The following is a 27,927-nucleotide window of genomic DNA, read 5'->3' as shown; positions in this document are numbered from 1 at the left end:
CCCCCGCCCTCCTCCCCTTCTACCACCCCTAGTTCGTTTCCCAGAGTTAGCAGTCTTTACGTTCTGTCTCCCTTTCTGATATTTCCCACACATTTCTTCTCCCTTCCCTTATATTCCCTTTCACTATTATTTATATTCCCCAAATGAATGAGAACATATAATGTTTGTCCTTCTCCGACTGACTTACTTCACTCAGCCCAGATGTATCTAGAATCCAACCTTGAAGGCAGGCACTCAACAAGTATTTACAAAACAAAGGAGAGTCCAAAGATTTTAAAATGCTAAAGAAATGTATCTATGCAGTGGGAGTCAGACTCAGAGATACTTAATTTCAGTTTTTGAGAGAGGAGTCTTTTTAAAAATAACATACCCCTTAGGATCAGTATGTAAAAGAATATCTCGGGCAGCCCAGGTGGCTCAGCGGTTTAGCGCCGCCTGCAGCCCGGGGTGTGATCCTGGAGACCTGGGATTGAGTCCGGTGTCGGGCTCCTTGCATGGAGCCTGCTTCTCCCTCTGCCTCTCTTTCTGTGTCTCTCATGAATACATGAATAAAATATTTATTTTTATTTATTTATTCATTCAGAGAGAGCGAGAGAGAGGCAGAGACACAGGCAGAGGGAGAAGCAGGCTCCATGCAGGAAGCCCGATGTGGGAGTCAATCCCGGGTCTCCAGGATCACACCCTGGGCTGCAGGCGGCGCTAAACCGCTGCGCCACCAGGGCTGCCTGAATAAAATCTTTAAAAATAAAAAAAAAGAATATCTGATCCATCTCTCATCTTTCTGAAGGTTTGTGTATAAACTAGAACCTTTACATCTTTTTAAAATCACATAAATTTCAGAACCAAAAGAGTTCTCACTTATTTTGAGACTTTACACTCACAATGTGTATGTGCAAGGAAGTAAGGGCATACTTCCATCTAATCCAAACACTAAAAGAGTCTGGTAAGGAGAGACAGATGGGAGAATCAAGCTCCAAAGTAGACATACATATTGAAAATACAACTATTTTAAGGGGCGCCTGGGTGGCTCAGTTCGGTGAAGTTCTGCCTACAGTTCAGGTCATGATCCCAGGGTCCTGGGATGGAGCCTCGCATCATCGGGCTCCCTGCTCAGCGGGGAGCCTGTTTCTCCTTCTCCCTCTGCCCCTACACTCATGTTCTCCCTTGCTGTGCTCTCAAATAAATAAATAAATGAATAAATCTTTAAAAACATGTTTATATTATAATATTCAAGTCTTTGTTACTAAATACAAATATGATGGGGTGCCTAGTTGGCTCAGCTGGTTAAGTGTCTGACTTTGGCTCGGGTCATAATCATAGGGTCCTGGGATCCAGCCGCACATTGGGCTCCCTGCTCAGCAGGGAGTCTGCTTGTGTCTCTCCCTCTCCTTCTCTCCATCTCCTCCTCCTGCTCATTCTCTGTGTCTCAAATAAGTAAATAAAATCTTTAAAAATTTTTAAATGTGAGGTTTCAAGTCAATAAAGCCCTGTTTTAAGAATTGACTTCTGTAGCGCCTGGCTGGCTAAGTCAGTAGAGCATGTGACTCTTGATCTCAGGGTTGTGAGTTCAAGGCCAATGTTGGGCACAGAGATTGCTTTAAAAAAAAAAAAGACTTTTGTTAGATTCCTGAAGATGGATGCAAATGGTCGTGTGTGTTTTATGAAATGGAGTAAAGACCCATACCCTGGTTTTCCTAACATGGTCCCACTTGTATTTATCTTGACTATGTACCTAACAGCCTTTCTGCTGTAGTACGATTTATCTCACATCTGTTGAGTACTACAAGCTCATTTGTTGTCAATGTTCTACATATAAAACAGTTGTTCCCTCTTTAGAGGTTGTACTGCACAGCAGTTAGCTTTATTTGTCTTGTGCAGTGTTCAGGGGCCTTGAACTGAGATTCTGTACTGTGAAGAGTTGAGATGATGTTTGTTTTCCCTGTGCCCTCCTCAAAGTTTTTGAATGTCAGAGCCTTTTCTATTCACATATGTATTCGTCCACTCTCAGGTCCTAGACTCCCTTATGCTCTGGCGTTTTAGTAGATTCTTAAAAGATGCTTGCTAAACTAAGTATCTACGTTTGCTTCAGTTCCTTCACTTGTAGCGCCATCTACTTTATGTACCACCTTGTCCAAGATGTTTTCTTTGATTGTTTAAGCCCGCCAAGGTCTTCAGAATCAGAATTACCAGAGCTAGGTGTTGATTGTTCAAGTCTGCTACTTTTACTGTCTTCCCTAACTAGAGTGTGGCTCGCAGAGTATGGGGTTTGAAATTAGACAGACCTAGGTTCCATTTCCAGTTCTAGTGCTTACTATCAGTATAATTTCGAGCTGGTAACTCTGGGCTTGTGTTCCTAAGTCAGTGGGAGGTTTAACAGAGTGAAGGAGATATCGTTCATCAAACGTATATAGCAGCGGGCTGGCTGGGTGGTTCAGCGGTTGGGCACCTGCCTTCAGCCCAGGGCGTGGTCCTGGAGACCCAGGATCGAGTCTCCCTATCGGCTCCCTGCACGGAGCCTGCTTCTTCCTATGACTGGGTCTCTGCCTCTCTCTGTCTCTGTGTCATTCTCATGAATAAATAAATAAATAAATAAAATGTTTAAATAAAAGAAGAAAAAGTATAGCACCGAAGCTTGCGTCACAGACAAAAATGGACAGCTACTTTCCCGGCCTTAAAAAGAATTCCACTACACCGAAGTGTTCCCGGAATGTACTTCAGACAACATACTGTGTCCTAAGGACACAAAGGGGCACTTTTCCAACCAACTTAAGCTCCCCGACGTCCCCCGTCCTGGGGGTGATCGATGTGGAGATGAAAGCTGGAGACGTGGCCAAAAAAGATTTCCTGTCAAAGCCGAAGACGTGGAGCCGCAGCGTTTTACGGAGGCCCTGGCTCCCAAGGTTTAGACACCTCCAGGGTGACCCGTCATCAGGAGCGGCAGGCACGGGATTTGGCCGCTGGATGAAGCCTCGGCCTCGCCCGGCTGCTGATCCACCTGTCCCGTCCCGAGGCGACCGAGTGACACGCACAGCTTGCCCCCGTCCTACCCACCCGACAGCCCCACGCAGCCGGGCCCGCACCCCCGGGCGTCTAGGGCAGGGAGCGGGCCCCCTCCCACCCTCTCCGGTCGCAAGAGCCGGAGGCGACTCACTGCCGAGGCCTCTGGCCTGATGAAGCAGTTCCTGGTCCCCCGCTTGCCGCGGCTCCCCGTCCGCCTCGCCGGCCAGCGCCTCACAGCACTCCTCGGGGGCAGCGGCTCCGTCCAGCTGCCCGGCTCCCTCGGCCGGCCGGCCACCCGTCGCCGGCTGCTCCAAGCCAAACCAACTGCTCAGACCCCGGAACATGCCGCCCGCGGGGCCGCTGCCGCGCTCGGGGCCACCGGAGACCCTAGGAGGCACGGCCGCCTCGCGACTCCACGGAGCCCGGCTCCCGGGAGATGCCCGGAAGTGCGACGCGGGAGCCGCCTCTGCACCGCCCCCGGCTCACTGCGGCTGCTCGGCCGCCGCCGGCGCCTGTGTCATTTCCGCCAAAGGTCCCGCCCCCGTCGGCGGCTTATTTCTGGGACTTTGTGACGTGCGTGGAAAGCGGACAAAGGGTTTTCCCAGCGTCGGCCCCGCCCGCTTCCCTCGCGTCCTCCCCCGGCTTTTCTGGGTGACTGACCCCGACGTGTAAACGGCGTCCCTGTCACTCTGGGCCGCTTGGCCGCCTCCTCAGGTCCGGCTGGCTTCAGCCCCTTTCCGAGCCCCGAGCAGAACTGGCCCAGCGCCTCTAGGTCCAACAATTAATGTACTGGAAACACAGAGGACGAAGGAAAGTGGTAAAGCGCACGACGTGGTCCCGGCACTAGAATCTAAACTGTGAGAAGCCATGGGGCAAGCGACCCCATTTCCTCAAATACATTGCTACGAAGGGAGGAGAAGAGGAACCTATAGATGAGAAATGATTTTTGATTTTATTTATTTATTCATGAGACAGAGAGAGACAAAGAGGCAGAGACACAGGCAGAGGGAGAAGCAGGCTCCATGCAGGGAGCCCGATGTGGGATTCGATCCCAGGACTCCAGGATCATGCCCTGAGCCAAAGGCAGACGCTAAACTGTTGAGCCACCCGGGCTGCCCCTATGACAAATGATTTAAGAACCATAACCCATGGCAACCTGTGGATTTTATTTGGATCCTAACTCAAACAAACATGGGGGGGGGAACTATAACATTTATAAAAATTGGAAATTTCAGCACACCATAGTTCCTGTAACTAGGGAATGGTTAAGTTGAAATTTTAATTGTACTAAAAACACCCATAAACTGTAACATCTCAACCATTTTTAAGTGTACAGTTCAGTACCATGAAGTCCATTCACAATATGCAACCAATCTCCAGAAGTATTTTAAACTTGCAACACGAACTGGACCCATTACACAAGTCCCCATTCTCTCTCCCCACCAGTCCCTGGCACTCAGCATTTTACTTTATGTCTCTATGAGGGTGACTACTCCAGGAACCTCATGGAAGTGTAATCATACCATGTTTGTATTTTTGTGACTGCCTTATTTCACTAGTAAATGTTCTTGAGGTTCATCCATGTTGTACGATGCATCAGAATTTTCTTAAAATTCTACTTTTAAAATGTTGTGTTAAAAAAGGCTGAATGACATTCTACTGTGTGTATATACCACTTTTTGTTTATCCATTTATATGTCGATGGACATACAGATTGATATTTTTTTATTGTGCTAATAGTATCGTGTGTATTTAAAGGAGTTCTGATCTTTTACAGTGTCCTACCAAGATATTTACCAATGAAATGATAGGATATCTGTCATTTGATTCAAAATAAAGGCAGAGGCAAGGCAGAAATGGGTAGGGATATACATAAAACGAGCTTAGCCACAGTTTGACAGTTCTCCAAGCTGGTGGTAATACTTTTATATCTGATACTCTGTACCTTTAACTTTTTCCATAATAACATGCAAACGGAAAAAAAAAAACTGGTTAAGGGAACAACTACCCTTCCACAGCAGGGAGTGCATAAACAGATTTCACAAGCATACTCTTAAGCAACCTATTGGCGAAGGATACCCATTATTCCTCCTCCTCCCACCTACTTCAAGTGTCCTGTAGGAGTATGTGGAGACAGATTTCCCTGCTCTCCAGTTTTCCAGCCTGAGGTATATTCACTATTCAAATCCAGGACTTGAGCTTAATAAGCCCAAACAACTTTATGGAGATATGATTCACATACCGTATAATTAACACATTTAAAGTGTACAGTTCAATGGTTTTTGGTCTATTACACTATTAATTTTTTAAACTGTGGTAAAATATATAGAACATAAATTTGCTGTTTTAACTTTTTAAAAAATATTTTTTATTTTATTTTTTATTTATTCATGATAGACATAGAGAGAGGCAGAGACACAGGCAGACGGAGAAGCAGGCTCCATGCCAAGAGCTCGATGCGGGACTCGATTGCAGGACTCCAGGATCGTGCCCTGGACCAAATGCAGGCGCTAAACCACTAAGCCACCCAGCGATCCCCTTAACTTTTTTTTAAAGTAGGATCCACACCTAGCTTGAATTCACAACCCTGACATCAAGGCCTAAGCTGACATCAACAGTTGGACACTTAACTGACTGAGGTACCGCTCCCTCCCCCCCATTTTAACTATTCTTAAGTGTACAATTCAGTGGCATCAATGGTTCTTCGAGTCTGGGTATTGATTCAGCCTTGAAAGTCAAGAGACATCTTAGGACCAATGTTTTCTAGGATTTATATCCGTAAGAACCTGAAGTGGTCAGCACTTTACTGAACAGGGATATTTGGTTCGAGTATGATTGGAATGAGCCCAGAATTTTGGGCAGAAGCCTAGAGGAATGAAGGTTCTAACTTCACTATCTAATAGATGAATAGCCTTGACCTGTTATTTGTCCTTTCTGTGCTTCACGTTTCTTTGCCTGCAAAAATATAGCACTGGCATCCAATACACAGAGATGGAGCCCAGCCCATATAGCACTACTTTTACTTTATCTCCAGGAACTCAATACCACAGCATATTCCCCAGGGAACAGACAATTTCACAATTGTTCTGAAAGGTAGGATTCTTCAAAATAAAAGATTGTAAGAGAGCATGAGCAATCAACTAAATGACAGACTTTTTTTATTTTTTTATTTTTCATCTTTTTTATTTTTTTATTTTTCATCTCTTTTTTATTCTTATTGCTGTGCTGGTAGTGGGCCATGAATAAACACTTGTTTATTCATGAGGATATTCTTGTCCTACCCAAATCAATCTGAATCCTGTTATCAAATTCATTTTTCTGTTCAATTTTTCCCCCATTTTGGATTGATACAGTAGTTATCATAATAATTCCCCCTTTTTAAAAGGTTTTATTTATTTATTCATGAGAGACCCAGAGAGAGAGAGGCAGAGACACAGGCAGATGGGGAAGCAAGCTCCATGCAGGGAGCCCAACGTGGGACTCGATCCTGGGACTCCAGAATCACACACTGGAAAAAAAAAAAAAAAAAAAAAGAATCACACACTGGGCTGAAGGCGGCACTAAACCGCTAGGCCACCAGGGCTGCCCCCATAATAATCCCTTTGTATTCACAAGATATCTTCCATCCTTTAGCTACATGGATAAGTAGAATGAGGATAAGGCCCCACATCCTATGGTGAAGAATCTGGCTTTAGGGACAAATATTTTACATTGATGTCCTGGATTTGCCACTCATATTAACTAATATACCTTTGGTCAGGACACTTCACATCTCTAAGCCTCAGATTCCTCATTATAGAAAGGGGGGATCCTAGTAATTGTCCTGGAAGTAAACAGGGAATGAAGTATTGAAGTGTGGAAGGATGGGCAGCCTGGGTGGCTCAGCGGTTTAGCGCCACCTTCAGTCCAGGGCCTGATCCTGGAGAACTGGAATCCCCACATCAGGCTCCCAGCATGGAGCCTGCTTCTCCCTCTGCCTGTGTCTCTGCCTCTCTCTCTCTGTGTCTCTCATGAGTAAATAAATAAAATCTTAAAAAAAAAAAAAAGCAATGTGGAAGGAAACCTTACATATGTGACAGGTATCACCATTGATGTCGGCCCATTTCATGAGTGTGCTTTCCACAGGATGCTGTGGAAGACTTGTTTTGTAACACATCTTTCCATGCCTCCAGCTTTCAAAGGCCTTTCCTCCTCCTCCTTTTTTTTTTTTTTAAGATTTTATTTATTTATTTGAGAGAGTGACAGAGCAGGAGGAGGGGGAGGGGCTTGCAGACTCCTCACTGAGCGTGGAGCCTGAGGGCAGGGCTCCATCCTAGGACTCCAAGATCATGACCTGAGCTGAAGTCAGATGCTTAACTGACTGAGCTATCCAGGCACCCCAAAGGTGTTCTCTGCTTTTCAAAAAAAATTTATTTATTGGCCTTCATGAAGACTTGAGGCTTCCATACGGTTCCTGCTGAGTAAAGCCTTTGTTTATTTTGCCAGAAGTTGACATCACTATCCCTAGCTCCTTCCTGCTTTTTCCATGACACTACTCTGTCATCCTTGGTGGGGAGAAACTCCGCGTTGCTTTGAAACTCACTTAATTTTTGAGGGACTTTAATAAATTTTTTCTTAAGAGTTTATTTTTATGTAATCTCTACACCCAACATGGGGCTTGAACCTACAACCTGAGATCAAGAGTTGAAGGCTCCACCCACTGAGCCAGCCCTGCGCCTGAAGAAACTTTACTGATTTCGATAGACTTGTAGACCTGCCTCCAGACTGTGAACCCCTCAAAAGCAGGAATCGAGTTTTATTTGCATCTTCTTCTTAGCGTGTTTCCAGTTCCCGGAGGGCAGTAAGGGATCCAGAAACGTGTGTGGACGGTGTGAAGCTGTTCACGGTGGTGAGAACTGGACGGGAGGCCCGCAGTAAGAGGATCTCCCTGCCGAGAGGCAGGGGCTCTCCGGGGACGTGGCGTTCCCCCGCTCCCCAGAAGTGCCTTTGCTAAGTGAGCCACGGAGGGGAGGAGCAGTCCTCGAGCTGAGGAGGCCTGGGGCCAAGTGCATCCAGGGCGGAGGGTGGCGGGAAGCTGTCTGTGCCTGAGGAGTCACTTTTTAGGCGCTTGTTCTGGAGCATTGCACAAACGCGGGTGCAAACCCCAAGCTCACCAGCGTGAGTCAGCGGGGCCCGCAGCAGCAGGAAAGGGAAAGGTGGGCGAGGAGGGCGCCGCGCACCCCGAGGCCCGCGCGGGCAGTGGGAAGGACTCGGTGGCGACAAGGGACACCCCTAGCGGCGGCCCCTTCCCCAGCCCTACAGGTGAGCGCGGGCCCGCCACGGGGCGGAGCGCGCCGTCCCCACCGGCCACTCTCCCGGCGCCACCACCACCGCGCAGGTAACCCCCCGCCCGGACCTTCCCCGCGCCCCCAGGGCCTCCGCGCCCCCAGTCCGGGCGCGCACGTGGGGCCGGGCGCCTTTGTCCCCTCGCCGATGGCGCCGGCGCCGAGTCGGAGAGGGGCCGGTCCCCCGCGCTTCCCCGCACCCGGCGCACGCAAGCCGCGGCGGACGGCGGACGGGCGGGGACCGGGGCCGCCCTGCCCGCGCCCGCTGCCGTCGGAGCCCGCCCTGCGGCGGCCCACAGTCCGGGCTCCCGAGCGTCGCGTTCCCGGGGTGCGCTTCTCCCCGCACGGGGCTCGGGAGGGGGCGCAAGGGCCGGCTGCACCCCGGGCCCCACTCCTCCCTTGGCCTCGGGAGCCCCGAGAGCCCCGAGATGGCGTTGGCGGAAGTGAAGCCCCGCGCGGAGTGAAATGGCCTTTCTGTCCCCTCCCCCGCCCAGTGCACTCGCTGAACAACGACCCTGGCGTTTCCCCCGGAATAGCTGCTTAGGGCGCGCTGTGGCTAAGGACGCTGCTGCAACTAAATAGCTTTCTTTGGGCAACAGTATTTACAGATTTGATGTGTAATTTACAGACAACAAAATGCCCCCATTTTAAGGGTGCAGATCGGGGATTTGACAAATTATACTCCCGCGTAACCACTACCCCAGCGTTGACATAGATCATTTCGTTTGCATCACCCCGGGAAGTTCCCTCATGCCCCTCTCCGGTCAGCCCCCAAACCACCCCTCCCCCTTGCCTGCTTTCTATCACAGCTTAGTTTTGCCTGCTTTAGAACTTAAGACAATGGGATCATTCAGTAAGTACTCTTGCTTTTGACTAATATTACTTCCTAAATGGCCATCGTTGAGAAGGTGTTTCTTGGTGCTTCTCACGTTTTCAGTTGCTCTTGGGCCTGCACTGTCCAGTGTGGTAGCCACTGGCCACATGTGGCTCCTGAGCCTTCGAAATGTCGTGAGTGTGAATTGAGATGTGCTGAGAGTAGACACACAGGATTCTGATGACCTAGTACAAAAAGGGGGGGGGGAGGGGATGTAAAATACCTCACTAATGAATTCCTCTGTTGATCGTGTGTTAAAATGATAGTATTTTGGATACATTGGGCTAAATAAGATATTATTAAAGTTAACTTCCTCTGTTTCTTTTTACTTTTTTTAATATGGCTACTAGAAAATTTAAGATTATACAGCTGGTTCCTGTAATGTTTTTTTTGGACAGCAGACAGAAGCAGCTATACACACTCCTGTGTTGCAATAAGCGTAAATGAAAAACTTCAGTCTTTACAGAATTTTGGAAAAGCAACTCAAGGAAGTAGCCTGAAACTAGCCTGCTTTTTCCTGCAGTTTTGAAACTTGCTTCAAACTTAACTTGTTTGCTTACAAGAGACAGAAAGAAGTAAACGTCTCCTTGGTATTAAGTTACATTTTGAAGGACGTTGTAAATTATCTGATGTGTTTAAAAAGGCATCTTGTGCTTTTGAAAATAAAGTAGTAATTGCCTACAGCCCAACCACCTAAGTATTAAAATTTAGCTTTTTGATGGACTTTTGATCAGTTTTTTAAAATAATAAATTTATTTTTTATTGGTGTTCAATTTGCCAACATACAGAATAACACCCAGTGCTCATCCCGTCAAGTGCCCCCCTCAGTGCCCATCACCCATTCACCCCCACCCCCTGCCCTCCTCCCCTTCCACCACCCCTAGTTCGTTTCCCAGAGTTAGGAGTCTTTATGTTCTGTCTCTCTTTCTGATATTTCCTACCCATTTCTTCTCCCTTCCCTTCTATTCCCTTTCACTATTATTTATATTCCCCAAATGAATGAGAACATATAATGTTTGTCCTTCTCGGATTGACTCATTTCACTCAGCATAATACCCTTCAGCTCCATCCCACGTTGAAGCAAATGGTGGGTATTTGTCATTTCTAATGGCTAATATTCCATTGTATCCATAAACCACATCTTTATCCATTCATCTTTCGATGGACACCAAGGCTCCTTACACAGTTTGGCTATTGTGGACATTGCTGCTATAAACATCGGGGTGCAGGTGTCTTGATCAGTTTTAATTAACACTGTTGAGATATTATATTCAATTTTATATCCTTATGTATAAGGGAATTTTTATGATAAATTCCGAGGCTTTTTGGCAACTACATAACATGACTTCACATGAATGCATTCCAGTTTTCAATGACATTTTTCAATTTTGCTAACTTTTACAAAGAGGAATTCATTTTAATAGTGTGACTGCTGGGATAAGGTACCATTACAGCAGTGCTCATTTTGTAACCGAATCAAACCAAGTTTGTCCACCCGATGCACAGCAAGCCAAGAAAAACTGACACTGAGCTTTTGCAGTGAAGGAAGATGGGCTATTTATTGGTGTGGTGCTACCTAGGAGAACAGGGAGCTAATGCTCTAAAGTTCCAAACTTCCCAATGGCTTGCAAATAAGGGTTTTTAAGGGCAAGATTTGGGGCATGGTCTCGTGAGAAGGTGGGTGTCATTATTTGGAGGCTTATAAGATCATGCTAGCAGGTGCCCTGGTGATACTTCGTCTGGTCCCCTGGAGGTCTTTTCCATCTCAAGAGACTTAGAATCTGAAAAATATCTTTGTTCTTTATGTTGGAGATTTCATTAGGTACATCTGGTAATTATATCTTTACTTGTAAGCGAATGGAGTTGCATTCCTACAGGTTTCTTGGCCAGTCCAGCTTTCCTGGGGGTGATATGACCTCTAGTATTCTTTTTTTTTTTTCATCTCAACTAACAAAATGGATGTGGCCTTCAATTTGCCCCTAAATCCCACAGGAAAGGTGAAGAGGGCAGGGACTCTGACTTTTTGTCTATCCCCAGCACCTGGGAACATGTTAAGCATAATAGACCTATAATAAACATTTGTGAACTGATTGAATGGTGAGTAGATCACTGTGAAAAATGGTAACGGCTTTCATTAAGCACTTGGGCACTCTCTTTATGAGTGCCCATGCACCTCTATAAGGCAGGCACTGAGAAATTCGAGGTTTAGAAAAGTTGAAGAAGTGCCCAGAGTCATAGCTGTGAATAACAGAATTAGCATTTGCACCCAGGCTGTCTGACTCCAAAGGAGGGGCACTTACCAAATAGAAGAACTCAGGAGGGGTGGTGAGTAAGAGTAAGGGAGGTGTGAAGAAATTACCCCTATAATGACCACCTGGGACAGTAGGCGTGGAAAGAGGTGAATATTTAGATACATTTTGGATCTATAGGAGGAGCATTCTGGGTTTGGATTGATTGTTAGTCTTTTAGGCTAAACCCAGCTGGAGGGAGTGGAATGCCAGGTGGCTAGGGAAGAAGATTGAATGTGATCAACTGGAGTGTGTAGAGAAAGGCCCAGGGACTTAGGAAAGCCATTTGGGATGGGACATGTATATTTTGGGTGGCATCTGTTTACTCGCCTTGACCATGGTTGATTAGTTTAAATCGAGCTCAGAGCTCTGAAGTGAGATAACCTTATATACCATCAAGTCATGATTGTTTGTTTTGAAAGTAGAGGAAAAAAAAATCAGAATGGGCATCAGCTGACCTCTCATCTATTCCTTAGTTCACTTAATCCTCACAACCGCCTATGAGACTTTTTTTTTAATGTTGGCATATTTGAAGACTGATTTTTTTTTTAAGATTTTATTTATTTATTCATGAGAGACACACACAGAGAGAGGCAGAGACACAGGCAGAGGGAGAAGCAGGCTCCATGCAGGGAGCCCGATGGGGAATCAGGTAATCAATCCCAGGACTCCAGGATCAAGCCCTGGGCCAAGGGCAGGCGCTAAACCGCCCAGCCACCCAGGGATCCCAAGACTGATTTTTTTTTTAAAGGCTTTATTTTTTTTTTGATTTTTAAAAAGATTTTTATTTATTTATTCATAGAGACAGAGAGAGAGAGGCAGAGACACAGGCAGAGGGAGAAGCAGGCTCCATGCAGGGACTTGATCCAGGGTCTCCAGGGTCTCCAGGATCACGCCCTGGGCTGCAGGCGGCGCTAAACCGCTGCGCCACCGGGGCTGCCCCAAAAGGCTTTATTTTTTGGAGCAATTTTAGGTTCATAGCAAAAATGAGCAGAAAGCACTAAGTTCTCATACACTGGCTGCCCCTGCATTCATAGCCTTTCCCATTATAGACATCTGGAACCAGAGTGGTTCATTTGTTACAATTGATGAACCTACATTGATACCTTATTATCATCCAAAGTCCATTGGTTACATTGGAGTTTGCTTTTGGCCTTGTACATTCTGTGGGTTTGGACAAATGCATAATGACGTATATCCACCATTACAGTGTCATACAGGATAGTTTCATTGCCCTAAAAATCCTCTGTGCTCTGTGTTTTCATCCCTCCCCCTAACCCCAGGCACCCACTGATCTTTTTATTGTCTCCATAGTTTTGCCTTTTCCAGAATGTCAAATAGTTGGACTCACACAGTATGCAGGTAGCCTTCTCAGATTGACTTCTTTCACTTAGTAATATGCATTGTAGTTTCCCCCATGTCTGTTCATGGCTTGATAGCTCATTTCTTTTTAGTGCTGAGTAATGTCCCAGGGACTGGTATTTTTAAATTCTATTTCACAGATGAAGAAATAGGCACAGAAAGGATTAGTAACTTGCCCAGGTACAGCTTGTACAGATCAGTCTGATTCCAGATCCTTATCTCTTAATTTTACCATGCTTCTGAATCCCAGACAAATTTGGTTTCTCACGATGAACTTTGTCCCATGATAGAGTAGGGGTAAATGGAATCAGGGCAATGGAGCCAGCCACTTTGCTTGTAGAAAGTATCCACAGCTTTTGCATATAGACAAAAATGGACAATCTAGAAGATAGGACTTTGTTTCGAAAATTTACTTTATATGAAAAATGCTGTGTGCTTTGGAATTTCTGGTTTAACACACTCCTGCTTTACTGGTTTGAGAATATGCTTCTTTTCCCTGACTCTTATATTACCTTTCAGATTATATCTGGGTGCTGACACCCAGCCACTCCTCTGCCAATGAAGTACATCCTGGTCACTGGAGGGGTCATCTCGGGCATTGGTAAAGGGATCATCGCAAGCAGCATTGGGACGATTCTAAAATCATGTGGACTCCGAGTGACTGCCATCAAAATTGACCCCTATATTAACATCGATGCAGGCACTTTTTCACCTTATGAGCACGGTATGAGAGAGAATAACTTCCCCCTCTTATAAAGCACAAATTGCAGTTCCTTCTTTTATTTGGGGTCATTTCTTTAGGATAGAGTTCTAGGAGTAGAGTTGCTGGATCATTCAGTATGAACATGTGAATGTTCTCATAGTTGTTGAGACATTTTTCAGATTGCTGATGACATTCCAAATTAGTTCACTCTTTTGGAAAACAGTGTATGGGGATACCATTTTTCTTGTACCCTTTACCGTTCAAATTATGTTTTATTTTATTGTAAAGGTAATATAGGTCTCTTAGAAAAAGTCCGACAATATGGAATATATTGACAGTTATACTGACAACATAGAATGGCATGAAGAAAATAAAAGTCCTCCATTTCCCACCACTTGTAGTGACTATTATTAATGTTGACATTTTAATGTACATGCTAATTATTTTTTAAAAGATATTAGTAATTACGTACTTTCTTTTTAAACTTTTTACACACAAGCAGGCAAGTGCACAGATCATAAGTGTACCACTTGATAAGATGAGCATACAGTGTAACCGGCCCCCAGATCAAGAAACAGAAACCCCCTTTATGCCCCTTCTAGTCTTTCCCCATCAAAAACCACCAAGGTAACCACTATCCTGTCTTCTAACACCGTAAGTTACTTTTGCTTATTTTTTTACTTTTTCACTTTATTTTTATTATGCACTACATAATACACGGCATGCTGTATATAATACACTGCATCACCTACTAGCAGCGATAGATGGCCATAACAGTTGTTTTTCAATAATCAGGAAAATGCTTCCTTAACTAATGTTCTCCAAACTCTTTGACATATAGTAACAGTTAACTCCAGAGACTACTTTTGCTTGTTTTTGAACTTGAAATGAATTGAATCTTATAGTCAAGCCGGTTTTTAATCTAATTTTTAAAACAATGTACTGTGGGGGGCATCTGGGTGGCTCAGTCAGTTAAGTGTCTACCTTCCACTCAGGTCATGAGCCCAGGGTCCTGGGATGGAGCCCCACATCAGGCTTCCTGCTCAGCAGGGAGTCTGCTTCTTCCTCTCCTTCTGCCCCTCCTCCTTGCTTGTACATGCATTCTCTCTCTCTCTAATAAATAAATAAAATCTTAAAAAGAAAACCCAACAAAGTGCTGTAAACATTCACATGTATTTTATACTCTTAAAGGCTGTGCTGAATCTGTACAATAACAGAAAATAACTACAATGTATTGTTATTATAAACAACACTGTGATGGAAATCTTTAAAACTTACTATTTCTTTAAACATAAATACCTTCATGCAGTTTCTGATTTCACAGGTATGTATGCCTTTCTGGCTTTTGACGTATAATACATATTACCAAAGGTTTTTAGGTTCATGATCTCTTATCTATAACTGTAAAATCCAGAAAGTTCTGAAAACTTAAAATTCTTCATAAGTTTGTGGTTATTTATAGTCTTTTTTCAAAAGTATTGAAAACTGGAGCACCTGGGTGTGTCATTTGGTTAAGCATCTGCCTTTAGCTCAGGTCATAGTCCCGGGGTCCTGGGATGGAGTCCCACATTGGGCTCCCTGCTCAGCGGGGAACCTGCTTCTCCCTCTCCTCCTTGCTTGTGCTCTCTCTTCCTATCTCTATCTCTCTGTCTCTCTCAAATAAATAAACTATTTTTAAAAATATTGAAAGTTGAAAAATCTTCAAAAAGCTGTGACTCTACTCTTTATTCCATTTGGAATGTGTTTGCATTTGGGGTGTTTTCTAATATATGACAAGTGTTTTATATTACCTTTCCATAATCTGAAAAACTTCAAATTTCAACTTCCATCTTGTCTCCAAGAATTCTGATAAAGGCTGTGGATCTGTGGCAATTTATATACAAATCAACAGTGTATAAGAAGGCCTATTTTTTTTGATACCCCTGTGGAATATTATTATTTTTAAGCTTTACTAACCTGAGAGAAAACCAAATAACAACAACAACAACAACAACAAAAAGGGTATCTCATTGTTCTAATTAGATTTCTTTGGTTTTCATTTTGTCTGTGGAATGGCTTTTTCAAGTCAATGGGCAGATTGTATTTTTGTTTGAAACTATTAGCCAAAAAAAGAAAAGAAAAGAAAAAAGAAACTATTAGCCAACTTCCTTCTGTGGAGTCAATTTCCTTGCCTCATTGACTTTGGACTTTGGTCATATATGTGGTCTAGTTTGTTTGGAATTTTCCTGGTTTTGAAACTGAAAGTCCAAATCCTGGGAACCCTATTAGTCTTGGGCAAACCCAAGAGGTTGGTCACCTTATTTGGTCATTGATTTGTTTTTCCCTACGAGACATTAGTGAATGTGACATCTGTCTTGTTGAAGCAGAAATTTTCAGTATAGTGGCATGGTTTGGCTCTCTTTGTTGCGTCTCTCTGCCATGAAAACTGCCTGCCCTGGATAAGGGATTTCTCCCTCCTTCTGGGTCCTGGAATGAGACCAAGCAGACTCACAACTGACCCACAGCCCCCACATAACATGTAACCCGAGGGAGAAATCAACAAATGTTTTGTAGGTTGCTAAGGTTTTACGGTTGTTTGGAATGCAGTAAAATTCACTAAGGCCATGTGTTATGCCAATTTTCCTTTGGATAATTTTTAAGCACTTTTTAAAAGATTATTTATTTGGGAGAGAGTGTGCACACATGTGCACACGAGGGGAGAGACAGAGGGAGAGAAAATCTCAAGCCAACTCTCCACTGAGTTTGGAGCCCAACAAGGGGTTCCTTCTCAGAACCTTGAGATCATGACCTGAGCCGAAATCAAAGAGTCCAACACTTAAGTGACTGAGCCACCCAGGTGCCCCACTTTGGATTTTTAAAAAATGATTTTCAAGAATACTTTATGTAAAGTGTATTAACCTATATAGAAAGAGTTTTACTGTTTGAAATTTGTGTTAATATTACTTCTGTTAGTTACTAATAAATTTCCACTTACCATTTATGTGATTAAATGTATCAACTGTTTTCTTTATGTTTCTGCCTTGATGTTACCTTTAGGCTTCTCTGGTTCAAGAATTAAACATTGATCTATATTTTCTTTTGCAACTTTTATAGTTTCATTTACTTTAACATTTTTTTAAGATTTATTTTTTTTTTATTTATTTATGATAGACACAGAGAGAGAGAGAGAGGCAGAGACACAGGAGGAGGGAGAAGCAGGCTCCGTGCAGGGAGCCCGACGCGGGACTCAATCCCGGGACTTCAGGATCACGCCCTGGGCCAAAGGCAGGCGCCAAACCGCTGAGCCACCCAGGGATCCCCTACTTTAACATTTTTTTTAAAAAGATTTTATTTATTCGTGAGAGACAGAGAGAAGGCAGAGACACAGGCAGAGGGAGAAGCAGGCTCCATGCAGGGAGCCCAACGTGGGACTCGATCCCGGGTCTCCTGGATCACACCCTGGGCTGAAGGCTGCCCTACTTTTTTTAACATTTTTATCATAGCTGGAATTGAATTTGGTGTTAAATAAATATGTAACATAATTTTTTTCTAATTTTTTTCCCGATTAGCCAACTATTCTTAATGGCATTTCTCAAAGATTTCATTCTTTTCCTGCTGACTTGAAATGCCACCTTTTATCATACACTACGTTTCTGTCTATACTTAGTATAGTCTTTGGATTCTGTTCTGTTCTGGATTTCTATGTTTATTTCTGCCTATCATTTTAAAAGCTGCAGCTTTTTATTATCAAGTGGGTCAGAGCTTTCCACATTCCTTTTCTTCTTCCTTTGTTTTCTCTCTCTTTTTTGGTGCAAAAAGGTGTTTTTATTATCCCTCTAACAAAGCATTAACCTTTTTTTGTTGTTCCTTTGTTTATTTCTTACCCTCAAAATGTTTGTTGTCTTCAGAATTAACTTAGGAATCATTTTGTCTGACTTTACAAGAAATTGCATTGGAGTTTTTGACAAAAGTTTCTTTAAATTTATGAATTAACTTGGGGGAAGAATTAAACACTGGAAAATATTGACTGGCCCATTCAGGAACTTTAGAAGCACCTTTTTTTATATCTCTGAAGTAAGCTTTTTAAGTTTTCTAAATATAGTTCCTACATTTCTTTGGAATTTGTGAATGTTTTATTTACTTTTTTAAAAAATTATTTATTTATTTATTCATAAGAGACACAGAGAGAGAGAGGCAGAGACACAAGCAGAGGGAGAAGCAGGCTCCATGCAGGGAGCCCGACATGGGACTCGATACCGGGTCTCCAGGATCACGCCCTGGGCTGAAGGCTATGCTAAACCACTGAGCCACCCGGGCTGCCCTATTTACTTTTATTTGTAATGATACCCTTGGTTTTCTTTTTTTTTCAAGTCATGTATTAGATTCTTTTATGTAATAGGGATCTTTTTGTTTTTTGTTTTTTTAAATGTTTAATTTTTTTGAGTTATCTCTACACCCTATGTGGGGCTCAAATTCACGACCCTGAGATCAAGAGTCACATGCTCCGCTGACTGAGCCAGCTAGGCACCCCAATAGGGATCTTTTTGGATATTTTGGTTTTGTGTATTTGTTGAGGCTATCTTATTCCATCTTTATATATATTGAAATATATGTATGTGTATATATTTCAATCTTCCTTTACTCACTATTATTTGTTATAAGGGCTTTTATTTTTATTTATTTTTTGTGTGCTTTGTTTTGGTAATCTGACCCTTTTTTTTCTAACAAATTAACTTTAGTGTCATCCTCAAGTTGAAAAAAATCTGTTGGAATTTTTATTTTAACTACATTAAATCTAAGAACCTGTTTTAAAGACTTGTAATCTACAGTTTTTCTTTCTCTTCTAGGAATATAATGCATACATACTTTTTTTTTTTTAAAGATTTTATTTTGGGCAGCCTGGGTGGCTCAGCAGTTTAGCACTGCCTTCAGCCCAGGGCCTGATCCCGGAGACCCGGTATCGAGTCCCACGTCGGGCTCCCTGCATGGAGCCTGCTTTTCCTTCTGCCTGTGTCTCTGCCTCTCTCTCTCTGTGTCTCTCATGAATAAATAAATAAAATCTTAAAAAAAAAAGGATTTTATTTATTTTTAGTGAGTGTGTGTATGTGCTTGTGTGGGGGGTTGTTGGAGAGAGGCAGAAAGAGTGAGTGGGAGGAGCAGAGGGAGAGGAAATGGAAGAGAGGCAGAGTGGAGAGCCTGACTTTTGGAGATCCATCCTATGACCCCAAGATTGTGGCCTGAGGTGAAATCAAGAGTTGGGCACTCCACTGTCTGAGCCATCTAGGCACCCCTGAAAGCAAATATTTATTTATTTATTTATTTATTTATTTATTTATTTATTTATTTAAAGCAAATTTTTAATATTTACGTTGCCTTTTTATCTTAGGTGAAGTGTTTGTCTTAAATGATGGTGGAGAAGTTGACTTAGACCTTGGAAATTATGAACGGTTCTTGGATATTAACCTTTATAAAGACAACAACATCACTACTGGGAAGATATATCAGCATGTGATCAATAAAGAGAGGCGTGGCGATTACCTGGGAAAAACAGTACAAGGTATTGTATTCCACAAAGGTTAGAGTCCTGTGTATTGAGCACACACACCCTGCTCAAAATAGACATGAAGTGAGGTGCTCCTTGAGCTCTACAAAGTCTAATCCTTTTGAAATCCTTGCTTGTTTTCCCTTTTCATTTTCTTCAGAGGTGTCCACATCACCTTCCAAGTTCTTGAGTGTATTTTCCTCAGTCTTTTTCTTTGTTACTAATGTTATTGTTTTACCTAGTCCATGTCTCTGTCTAAATTTTATTTATAAAATCCATGGAGAACCATTCAATCATCATTTTTACCTGATTGAGGTGCAAACTTTTTTGGTTTGCCTTTTGTCTTGTCTTATTTTGTCTGTCTCCTCCCTTGTATTTTTCCATGGATGATGATTACTCCCCTTTGAAGGGGCAGCACTGGGGGATTGAACTGGAGTGTCTGACCCTTTTTCATCAACTCTCTTCCTGAGTGTATGATTCTCTTTTGTCTTAGGAGAGACCCCTGCGCTTCCGTCTCTTCCCCCTACCCCCGGCAAGTTTTGTGTCCACGCATTCCCGAATGGTAGGGTAAAGGTGATAATTCCCCATCTCCTTTATTTATTTTTTAAAGATTTTATTTAAAAAAAGATTTTATTTATTTATTCATGAGACACACAAACACACACACACACACACACACACACACACAGAGGCAGAGACACAGGCAGAAGGAGAAGCAGGCTCCCTGTGGGAGAACTTGATCCCAGGACCCCAAAACTTGATCCTAGGACCCCAGGATCACAACAGGAGCCAAGGGCAGACGCTCAACCACTGAGCCACCTAGGCATCCTCCCCATCTCCTTTAATTAATTAATGGATTTATTTATTTAAAGATTTTTAAAAATTTTATTTATTCATGAGAGACAGAGAGGCAGAGACACAGACAGAGGGAGAAGCAGGCTCCATGCAGGGAGCCTGACGTGGGACTCGATCCCAGGTCTCCAGGATCACACCCTGGACTGAAGGCAGCGCTAAACTGCTGAGCCACCCGGGCTCCTTTAAATTGCATGTTGGAACCAGCTGAGGAGACCTAGGGATCGGACCGATGGAGATCACAAGATAAGTGGTGTTTTCACTGAAACTCGATGTGTGGCTTAGATCTCAGCTACAGTTGTGCTTTCTAATAGTTTCTCCCCCGAGTGTAGATCTTGGGAAGACCCATAGGAGGGAGAGTTGCTGCCTCACACTTGCCATGTCCCTATACTGGGGAGAGGACAAGGCCCTGGGCCTGGGCTCTAACTCCTGACCCCTGCACTGCCCACATGGAGGCAGGGCCCGGCCAACACCCCTGCCACCTAAAGGGGCCAAGCAGCACATGTAATGTGGGTTGCTCCAAGAGCAGCAGTTGGTGACAACTTCCTTCCACTTCAAGCAGCAGATGTGAGGTAGACCAGGCAGTAGATGCTCCTTCACCTCAGCTTCCCAGAGGGCAACGTTCTTGCTTCGTATATCACATTAGGTTAGTTGGCTGCATCTGCAAGGATGTCCCCTACCTGTCTCTTCAGCAAAGACCAGTAGCTGGAGGCCTGCTCATCATGAAGAGTCCTCTGGGCCTCAGATACTTGTGGAGTTGTCACCTTCTGGCTTTTTCAGCTGACAGCAACCACAGGCCGCTGATCGGCCTACAGGTCTCATCTACACCCTCCGTGTGGACCCCTCCCCACTGGCTGGTGGGCTTCCCAGAGTCTGCAGCACTGGGCCACTCTGCATCGTTCTTCCCCATGGAGCCCAGCATGCAGCACCCGACAGCCCTCCTTGCAGTTTTTAGTTGGCATTATAGGTGTTTCTAGTTGCATCGAAGATGGCATTCCAGCTTTCTGTTTCTTGTTCTCTGTGGTCACTCATTTTCAAAAGAAATGACATAACGTTTAAATGACTAAACTAGGGGATCCCTGGTGGCTCAGCGGTTTGGTGTCTGCCTTTGGCCCAGGGTGTGATCCTGGAGACCCAGGATCGAGTCCCACATTGGGCTCTCTGCATGGAGCCTGCTTCTCCCTCTGCCTGTTTCTCCCTCTCTCTCTCTCCATGTCTCTCATGAATAAATAAATAAAATATTTAAAAAAATAAAAAAATAAATGACTATATTGTACCTATAATATGAATTTCAGTGAGATGGATAATAACATGAGAACTGTAGTTTCTCTCATTTGCCAAATGGCTTTCATGTTATTGGGAAGTCTAAGGACATGGATACATTCCTTTCTCATGACTGTGACTGTGGAATCAGCTTTTGTGCTAATTATTACTTTTTTCTACAGTTGTCCCGCACATTACCGATGCTGTTCAGGAGTGGGTTATGAATCAAGCTATGGTGCCCGTGGACGGTCATAAGGAAGAACCCCAAATATGCGTCATTGAGGCAAGCATGGAGTTTTTCTTTATAAACTTATATCCTTTTGAGTCTTTAAACATCTACTCTTCATTCATTCAACACATATGTAGAGATGGCTTCCTGTGTGCTAGACACTGGGCTAGGAGGTGGGATTATAGCAAGGAACGACATAGATAGTCCCTGCCCTTGTGGTCACAAGTTAGTGGGCAGGATTGGCATTGAACAGGGCGAATAGGGATGCCTGGGTGGCTCAGCGGTTTGGCGCCTGCCTTCAGCCCAGGGCGTGATCCTGGAGTCCTGGGAATCGAGTCCCGCATCGGGCTTCCTTCATGGAGCCTGCTTCTCCCTCTGCCTGTGTCTCTGCTTATCTCTCTGTGTCTCTCATGAATAAATAATAAAAATATTAAAAAAAAATAATTAAACAGGGCGAGTATTCCTCGAATTGGTATGCAGGAACCTGCCCATGGAGACAGACCAGTTGCAGAATGCTTTCTAGTGAGTGCTGTTTGAGGGTTAAGGATGCTGACTTCTCACTCCCAGTCAAAAATCCAGGTATAGGGATCCCTGGGTGGCGCAGCGGTTTGGTGCCTGCCTTTGGCCCAGGGCGCGATCCTGGAGACCCGGGATCGAATCCCACGTCGGGCTCCCTGCATGGAGCCTGCTTCTCCCTCTGCCTGTGTCTCTGCCTCTCTGTCTCTCTCCGTGTGACTATCATGAATAAATAAATAAAATCTTTAAAAAAATAAAAAAATAAAAAAAATCCAGGTATAACTTTGACTCCCTCTAAACGTAACTACTAACAGCCTACTGTTGATGAGGAGCTTTACGGATAACATGCAGAGTCACTTAACACATACTTTGTATGTGTGTTATAGGCTGTATTTTTACAATAAAGTAAGCTAGAGAAAAGAAAATGTTATTAAGGGGGTACCTGGGTGGCTCAGTCGGTTAAGTGTCTGCCTTCAGCTCAGATCAGATCTCAGGGTCCTGGGATTGAGCCCTGCATCTGGCTCCCTGCTCAGTGGGGAGTCTGCTTCTCTCTCTCCCCCCTCTGCCTGCTACTCCTGCTCTGTCTTTAAATAAATAAATAAATACAATCTTTTTTTTTTTTTTTTTAAAAGTCTGGGGAACCCTGGGTGGCACAGTGGTTTAGCGACTGCCTTTGGCCCAGGGTGCGATCCTGGAGACCCGGGATCGAATCCCATATCAGGCTCCCAGTGCATGGAGCCTGCTTCTCCCTCTGCCTATGTCTCTGCCTCTCTCTCTCTCTGTGTGACTATCATAAATAAATAAAAATTAAAAAAAAAAAGTCTGATGGTGGAGGTGATTTGAGGGTGAGAAGTATTAGCTCCTTGAAGAAAGAAAATAGTATTTGAACTTGTAACTTGTTTACTGTTAACTTTCCTCTCACTGAAGGAGAATGACATGCATGTACTCCTTATCTAAGTGTCAGTTGACCTAATTGCTGGGTCGGCCAACAGAATAATGAACAATTTAGTTCCTAGGGACTGCCTGCCTACGTTCAGATTTCTGCCGTGACCTCTGAGTAGTGTGCAGCTCTGTGGTTAAGAATCTGGAGCTAGGGGATGCCTGGGTGGCTCAGCAGTTGAGTGTCTACCTTCGGCTCAGGGCGTGATCCTGGAGTCCTGGGTTCAAGTCCCACATCGGGCTCCCTGCAGGGAGCCTGCTTCTCCCTCTGCTGTGTCGCTGCTTCTCTCGTGAATAAATAAATAAAATCTTTAAAAAAAAAAGGGGAAAATAATCTGGAGCTAGACGGCTTGGGTTCATAGCCAAGCTGTGTCACTTACCAGCTGGGTGACCTTAGACAAGTGTACTAATGTGTGCCTTAGTTTACCCATCTGCTAAATGGGGACAGTGTTTCAAGGATTAAATAAGTCAATATACTTAGTGCTTAGAATGATGTCAGGTCTATAGTAAGTACTCAAAAATTATTAGCCATTATTAAGATGCCTGTGTGACTTTTGGCAAATTACCTCTCAAAGCTTCAATGTCCTCCATTAGAACAATATGATAATAATGTAAGACTGTAATACAAGCCAGATGATATTAACAGGGTCATTGGGAGAAGTAAGTGCAATTATATAAAGTACTTGGCATGTTTGGTATTTAGGAAGTGTTCATAAACATGAGAGCTGTTCTTACTGTCATCATTGTTAGGGTCAGTGGATAGATGTTATGCTACCTGCAAGATCCAGTTTTTTTTTTTTTTTTTTAACAATTTTCACAGAAGTCACTTTGGACTTTTTTTTTTTTTTATGATAGTCACAGAGAGAGCGAGAGAGAGAGAGAGAGGCAGAGACATAGAGGGAGAAGCAGGCTCCATGCACCGGGAGCCCGATGTGGGATTCGATCCCGGGTCTCCGGGATCGCGCCCTGGGCCAAAGGCAGGCGCCAAACCGCTGCGCCACCCAGGGATCCCAAGATCCAGTTTTTTAAAAGATTTTATTTATTTATTCATGAGAGACACAGAGAGAGAGAGAGAGAGAGGCAGAGAGACAGGCAGAGGGAGAAGCAGGCTCCATGCAGGGAGCCCGATGTGGGACTCGATCCCAGGACTCCAGGATCATGCCCTGAGCTGAAGGCAGACGCTCAACCACAGAGCCACCCAGATGTCCCTGGGCTGTACTATCTTATATTAACTATGTATTGTACTACTATAACAGCATGGTTGATAAACTATATAAATGTATAAATATGCTATGCAAAATTTTCTCTCTCTTACTATTTCTTTTGTTTGTTTGAAAGATTTTATTTATTTGACAGAGAGAGCACGAGCAAAAGGGCAGGTGGGGAGATGCAGAGGGAGAGGGAGAAGCAGATTCTCTGCTGAGCAGGAAGCCCGACGCAGGGCTCCATTCGAAGACTCTGAGATCACGGCCTAAGCCAAAGGCAGACACTTAACTGACTGAGCCACCCAGCCGCCCCTCCTTTGCTATTTCTTCCTTCACAATTTATAAGGAAAAGAGAGGGTGCTTCCTTTATAATTTTTAAAAATTAGAGTATAACATAAACAGAAAAGTGCACATATCATGGGTATACAACATAATGAAGTTTTATAAACTGAACATACCTGTGTAACTAAGCTGGTTTCCTTTAAAACATACTTAATATCTAATAGAGTGAATAGTTTGCTATTGCTGATTGAGGCAATGACAAAGACAAATGATTTAAGAAAAGAGACAGGCAGGTAAAAGCTCCTGGAAGAATAACATCTGATATGAGAACCGGAGCGTAGCTTGACTCTACGGTGAGGGAGGCGTACACAGCCTCTCTGTTTATTGATATTCAGGTTTTAGATTCAGTCCTCAAGATGAATCAGAAAAGGCTTCAAAATAGGGATGTAACTGTCAGCTTTGAGGTGGAGATGTGGGTGGGTGCTGGAGAGGGAGGGAGGGAGATAAGAACTTCATTTTCCACCGTGAGGCAGCTATACAGAGATCGGTGATAATTGCCAAAAAAAGAGGTAAAAATATCTCAGGTTAGGAAAGTAACCCATACAACTACCAATTGATATGGGATCTGGGGATGGGGCAGCAGAGAGCTACAGCCTCACCTGTCACAGCAGCAAGTCAACTTGTGTTATAGAAGATGTCTGAAATGGGCAAGTTAAGAAAGAGTTGAGAGAGATGGTGTTTAGAGATGTGATAGAAAGTAGCAGAAGAAATCGTGAACAAAGGAGTAGGTAAAGAGCTGTATCTGAATCTGCTGGGTCTTGATTGCTTTTAACTTAAAATAATCTTTATGTTAGAGTGGCTTATCTTGTGGTGGCCTGCCTTTGGCCCCTACAATCTTTTTTTTTAAATATTTTATTTATTCGTGAGAGACACAGAGAGAGAGAGAGAGAGAGAGAGAGAGAGAGAGAGAGAGAGAGGGGCAGAGACACAGGCAGAGGGAGAAGCAGGCTCCTTGCGGGAAGCCTGACATGGGACTTGATCCCTGGTCTCCAAGATCAGGCCCTGGACTGAAGGTGGCGCTAAACCACTGAGCCACCGGGGCTGCCCCCCTACAATCTTTTTTTTTTAAGTAATTTTATGCCCAATATGGGGCTCGAACTCATGACCCTGAGATCAAGAGTCACATACTCTACCAACTGAGCCAGCCAGGTTCCCCAGCCCCTACAATTTTTAACCATGTACATGCATTATTTTGATTTTTTAAAAAACTGCTTATTGGGGCCCCTGTGTAGTGAAGTCAGTTAAGTGACCTGCTCTTGGTTTTGGCTCAGGTCATGATCTCAGGGTCATGAGATTGAGCCTCCCACCTGTTGGGTTCTGTGTTCATCCTGAGGTCTGCTTGGAGTTTCTCTCTCCCTCTACCTCTGCCCCACTCCTCGCTCCCAGTCTCTCTCAAATAAATAAATCAATCTTAAAAAAAACTCTGCTTATTAATGTCAACTTGAAAATGCCATTTAGCAGTTTCAGTTTGTAAAGTTCAGCCCAGGGCTGATTTCATTCAAGCCTTAGAAGGTAGGACAAGCCCTCACACTTTTGTTTTAAGCAGGTTATTTATTGTAGAGTACCTTGTCTCTGGTATGGTAGCTGCTCCCAATATGAGGCTGTTGAGCATGTGAGATATGTCCCCTCCTAACTGAGATGTGCTGTGAATTTTATTTATTTTATAGGTAAAGCCTGATTTTTTTTAAAGATTTTATTTATTTATTCATAGAGACACACACAGAGAGAGAGAGAGAGAGAGAGAGAGAGAGAGAGGCAGAGGTACAGGCAGAGGGAGAAGCAGGCTCCATGCAGGGAGCCCGATGTGGGACTCGATCCAGGGTCTCCAGGATCATGCCCTGGGCTGCAGGCGGCGCTAAACCGCTGAGCCACCCGGGCTGTCCTGTGCTGTGAATTCTAAATATACACTGAGCTTCAAATAGCATGAAAAAACCTCCAGAATGTAAAATACCTAATAATTTTTAAAATATTGGTGATATGTCAATAACATTTGGATATATTGGGCTACATAAAACTTAATGTTAAAATTAATTTCTTCTATTTACTTTTGTTCTTTTAAATGTGACAACTAAAAACTTTAACGTTACATTTTTGTTTTTATTGGACAGTGCTCGTCTAGCACTTACACTGGTTTCTGCTGTTCTAGCAATAGGAAAGGTAAAGCATCCAAAATATGTCCATTTTTCTTGAGGAAGAACCAGTCTCTGGCCCAAGACTAATGACCGATTTTCCAAACCCGAACATTTTTATAACTTTTCCAGTGATTGTTTTTCTTTCTTTTAGTTTTTGTAGGTGAAAGGATAGCTTGTTGTTTGTTTTTTTTTCCAAAGACTATTAACCTTAATCACAGAAAATTTCCAAATGGTCATGTGTATGGATGTTTTTGTCTCTGCTCTCTGTTATAAAAAAAAAATACATTAAAAAATAATCACAAAAAAGGAAAAAGGGGAAATCTATTTTTTAATGTTGAGCTGTCTTTGAATGGCATTAAAATATAAGCCCAATTTGACCTTAGGATGAGCCTTCTTAACACGTCCTTTTCGTGTTCTCAGGTTTGTTTGTTTTTTTAAGATTTTATTTATTTGAGGATGCCTGAGTGGCTCAGTGGTTGAGCGTCTGCCTTCCACTCAGGGCATGATCCTGAAGTTCCGGGATCGAGTCCCACATCGGGCTCCTTGCATGGAGCCTGCTTCTCCTTCTGCTTGTCTCTGTCTCTTTCTGTCTCTCATGTCTCTTTTTTTTTTTTTAATTTTTTTTTAATTTTTATTTATTTTATGATAGTCACAGAGAGAGAGAGAGAGAGAGAGAGGCAGAGACACAGGCAGAGGGAGAAGCAGGCTCCATGCACCGGGAGCCTGACGTGGGATTCGATCCCGGGTCTCCAGGATCGCGCCCTGGGCCAAAGGCAGGCGCTAAACCACTGCGCCACCCAGGGATCCCTCATGTCTCTTTTTTTAAAAGCTTTTATTTATTTATTCATGAGAGATATGGAGAGAGGCAGAGACACAGGCAGAGGGAGAAGCAGGCTCCCTCCCAGGACCCTGGGATCACAACCTGAGCGGAAGGCTGATGCTCAACCCCTGAGCCACTCAGGGGCCCCAGAGTGTTCTTTTTTTAAATGTCTATGTACTTTATTATTATTCTTTCATCTTGCTCCTAAATTGACTTGCTTGGCTTAAAAAACATGAATTTAGTACTTAATATGCACTAGCCCCAATAATAGCTGCGAGGCATGTAAAGGCAAATGTGATCTGACTCCTGTTTTCTGGGACTCTTGGTCTTCATTTCTAATTTCATGGAAACAGAGATTCTGACAAGTTATCCCCAGCATAACTCCTTCTTCCTATAGCCCTAACAGTCATATTGGCTTATTGAACACTAGCTCAGGCATCCTTCTGGGTTCGTTTTCAGTTGTGCTCAACGTTTGTGTTTGTGCACGATTTAAGCTTCTGAGAAAGGACCACTGAGCTAATTTTCAGTTTTAAGCGTGTAGAAGTGGTTGGAATGTG

General features: G+C 43.7%; 2 protein-coding genes across 12 annotated transcripts in view; one reads left to right on the top strand and one right to left on the bottom strand.

Moving 5' to 3' along the window:
* The window catches only part of SYAP1 (synapse associated protein 1), a 33,927-nt gene extending 30,456 nt beyond the window's left edge, over positions 1–3,471 (bottom strand). The window contains exon 1 of one of the 2 annotated variants that reach the window (XM_025437379.3): positions 3,152–3,471. In XM_025437379.3, the coding sequence (XP_025293164.1) occupies positions 3,152–3,344 (193 nt within the window). In that variant the 5' untranslated portion in view covers positions 3,345–3,471. The remainder of the gene's footprint in view (positions 1–3,151) is intronic. The other variant, XM_025437389.3, reaches the window with a different exon arrangement.
* Positions 3,472–3,622: 151 nt separating this feature from the next.
* Positions 3,623–27,927, top strand: part of CTPS2 (CTP synthase 2) — a 108,946-nt gene continuing 84,641 nt past the window's right edge. Inside the window, exons 1-6 of one of the 10 annotated variants that reach the window (XM_049107158.1) lie at positions 3,623–3,817; positions 5,398–5,639; positions 13,368–13,572; positions 16,702–16,815; positions 18,917–19,087; positions 21,370–21,470. In XM_049107158.1, the coding sequence (XP_048963115.1) occupies positions 13,407–13,572; positions 16,702–16,815; positions 18,917–19,087; positions 21,370–21,470 (552 nt within the window). In that variant the 5' untranslated portion in view covers positions 3,623–3,817; positions 5,398–5,639; positions 13,368–13,406. Of the gene's footprint in view, positions 3,858–5,397; positions 5,640–7,742; positions 7,889–8,034; positions 8,378–8,954; positions 9,178–13,367; positions 13,573–16,701; positions 16,816–18,916; positions 19,088–19,612; positions 19,635–21,369; positions 21,471–27,927 lie in introns of those variants that run through there. The other 9 variants (XM_025437301.2, XM_025437319.3, XR_007409285.1 and 6 more) reach the window with 9 other exon arrangements.

Source organism: Canis lupus, chromosome X (genome assembly GCF_003254725.2).
Source record: "Canis lupus dingo isolate Sandy chromosome X, ASM325472v2, whole genome shotgun sequence".
Taxonomy (NCBI): Eukaryota; Metazoa; Chordata; class Mammalia; order Carnivora; family Canidae; genus Canis; species Canis lupus.
The sequence above is the reverse complement of the archived record's forward strand: the minus strand, read 5'-3'. Positions and strand labels throughout refer to the sequence as shown.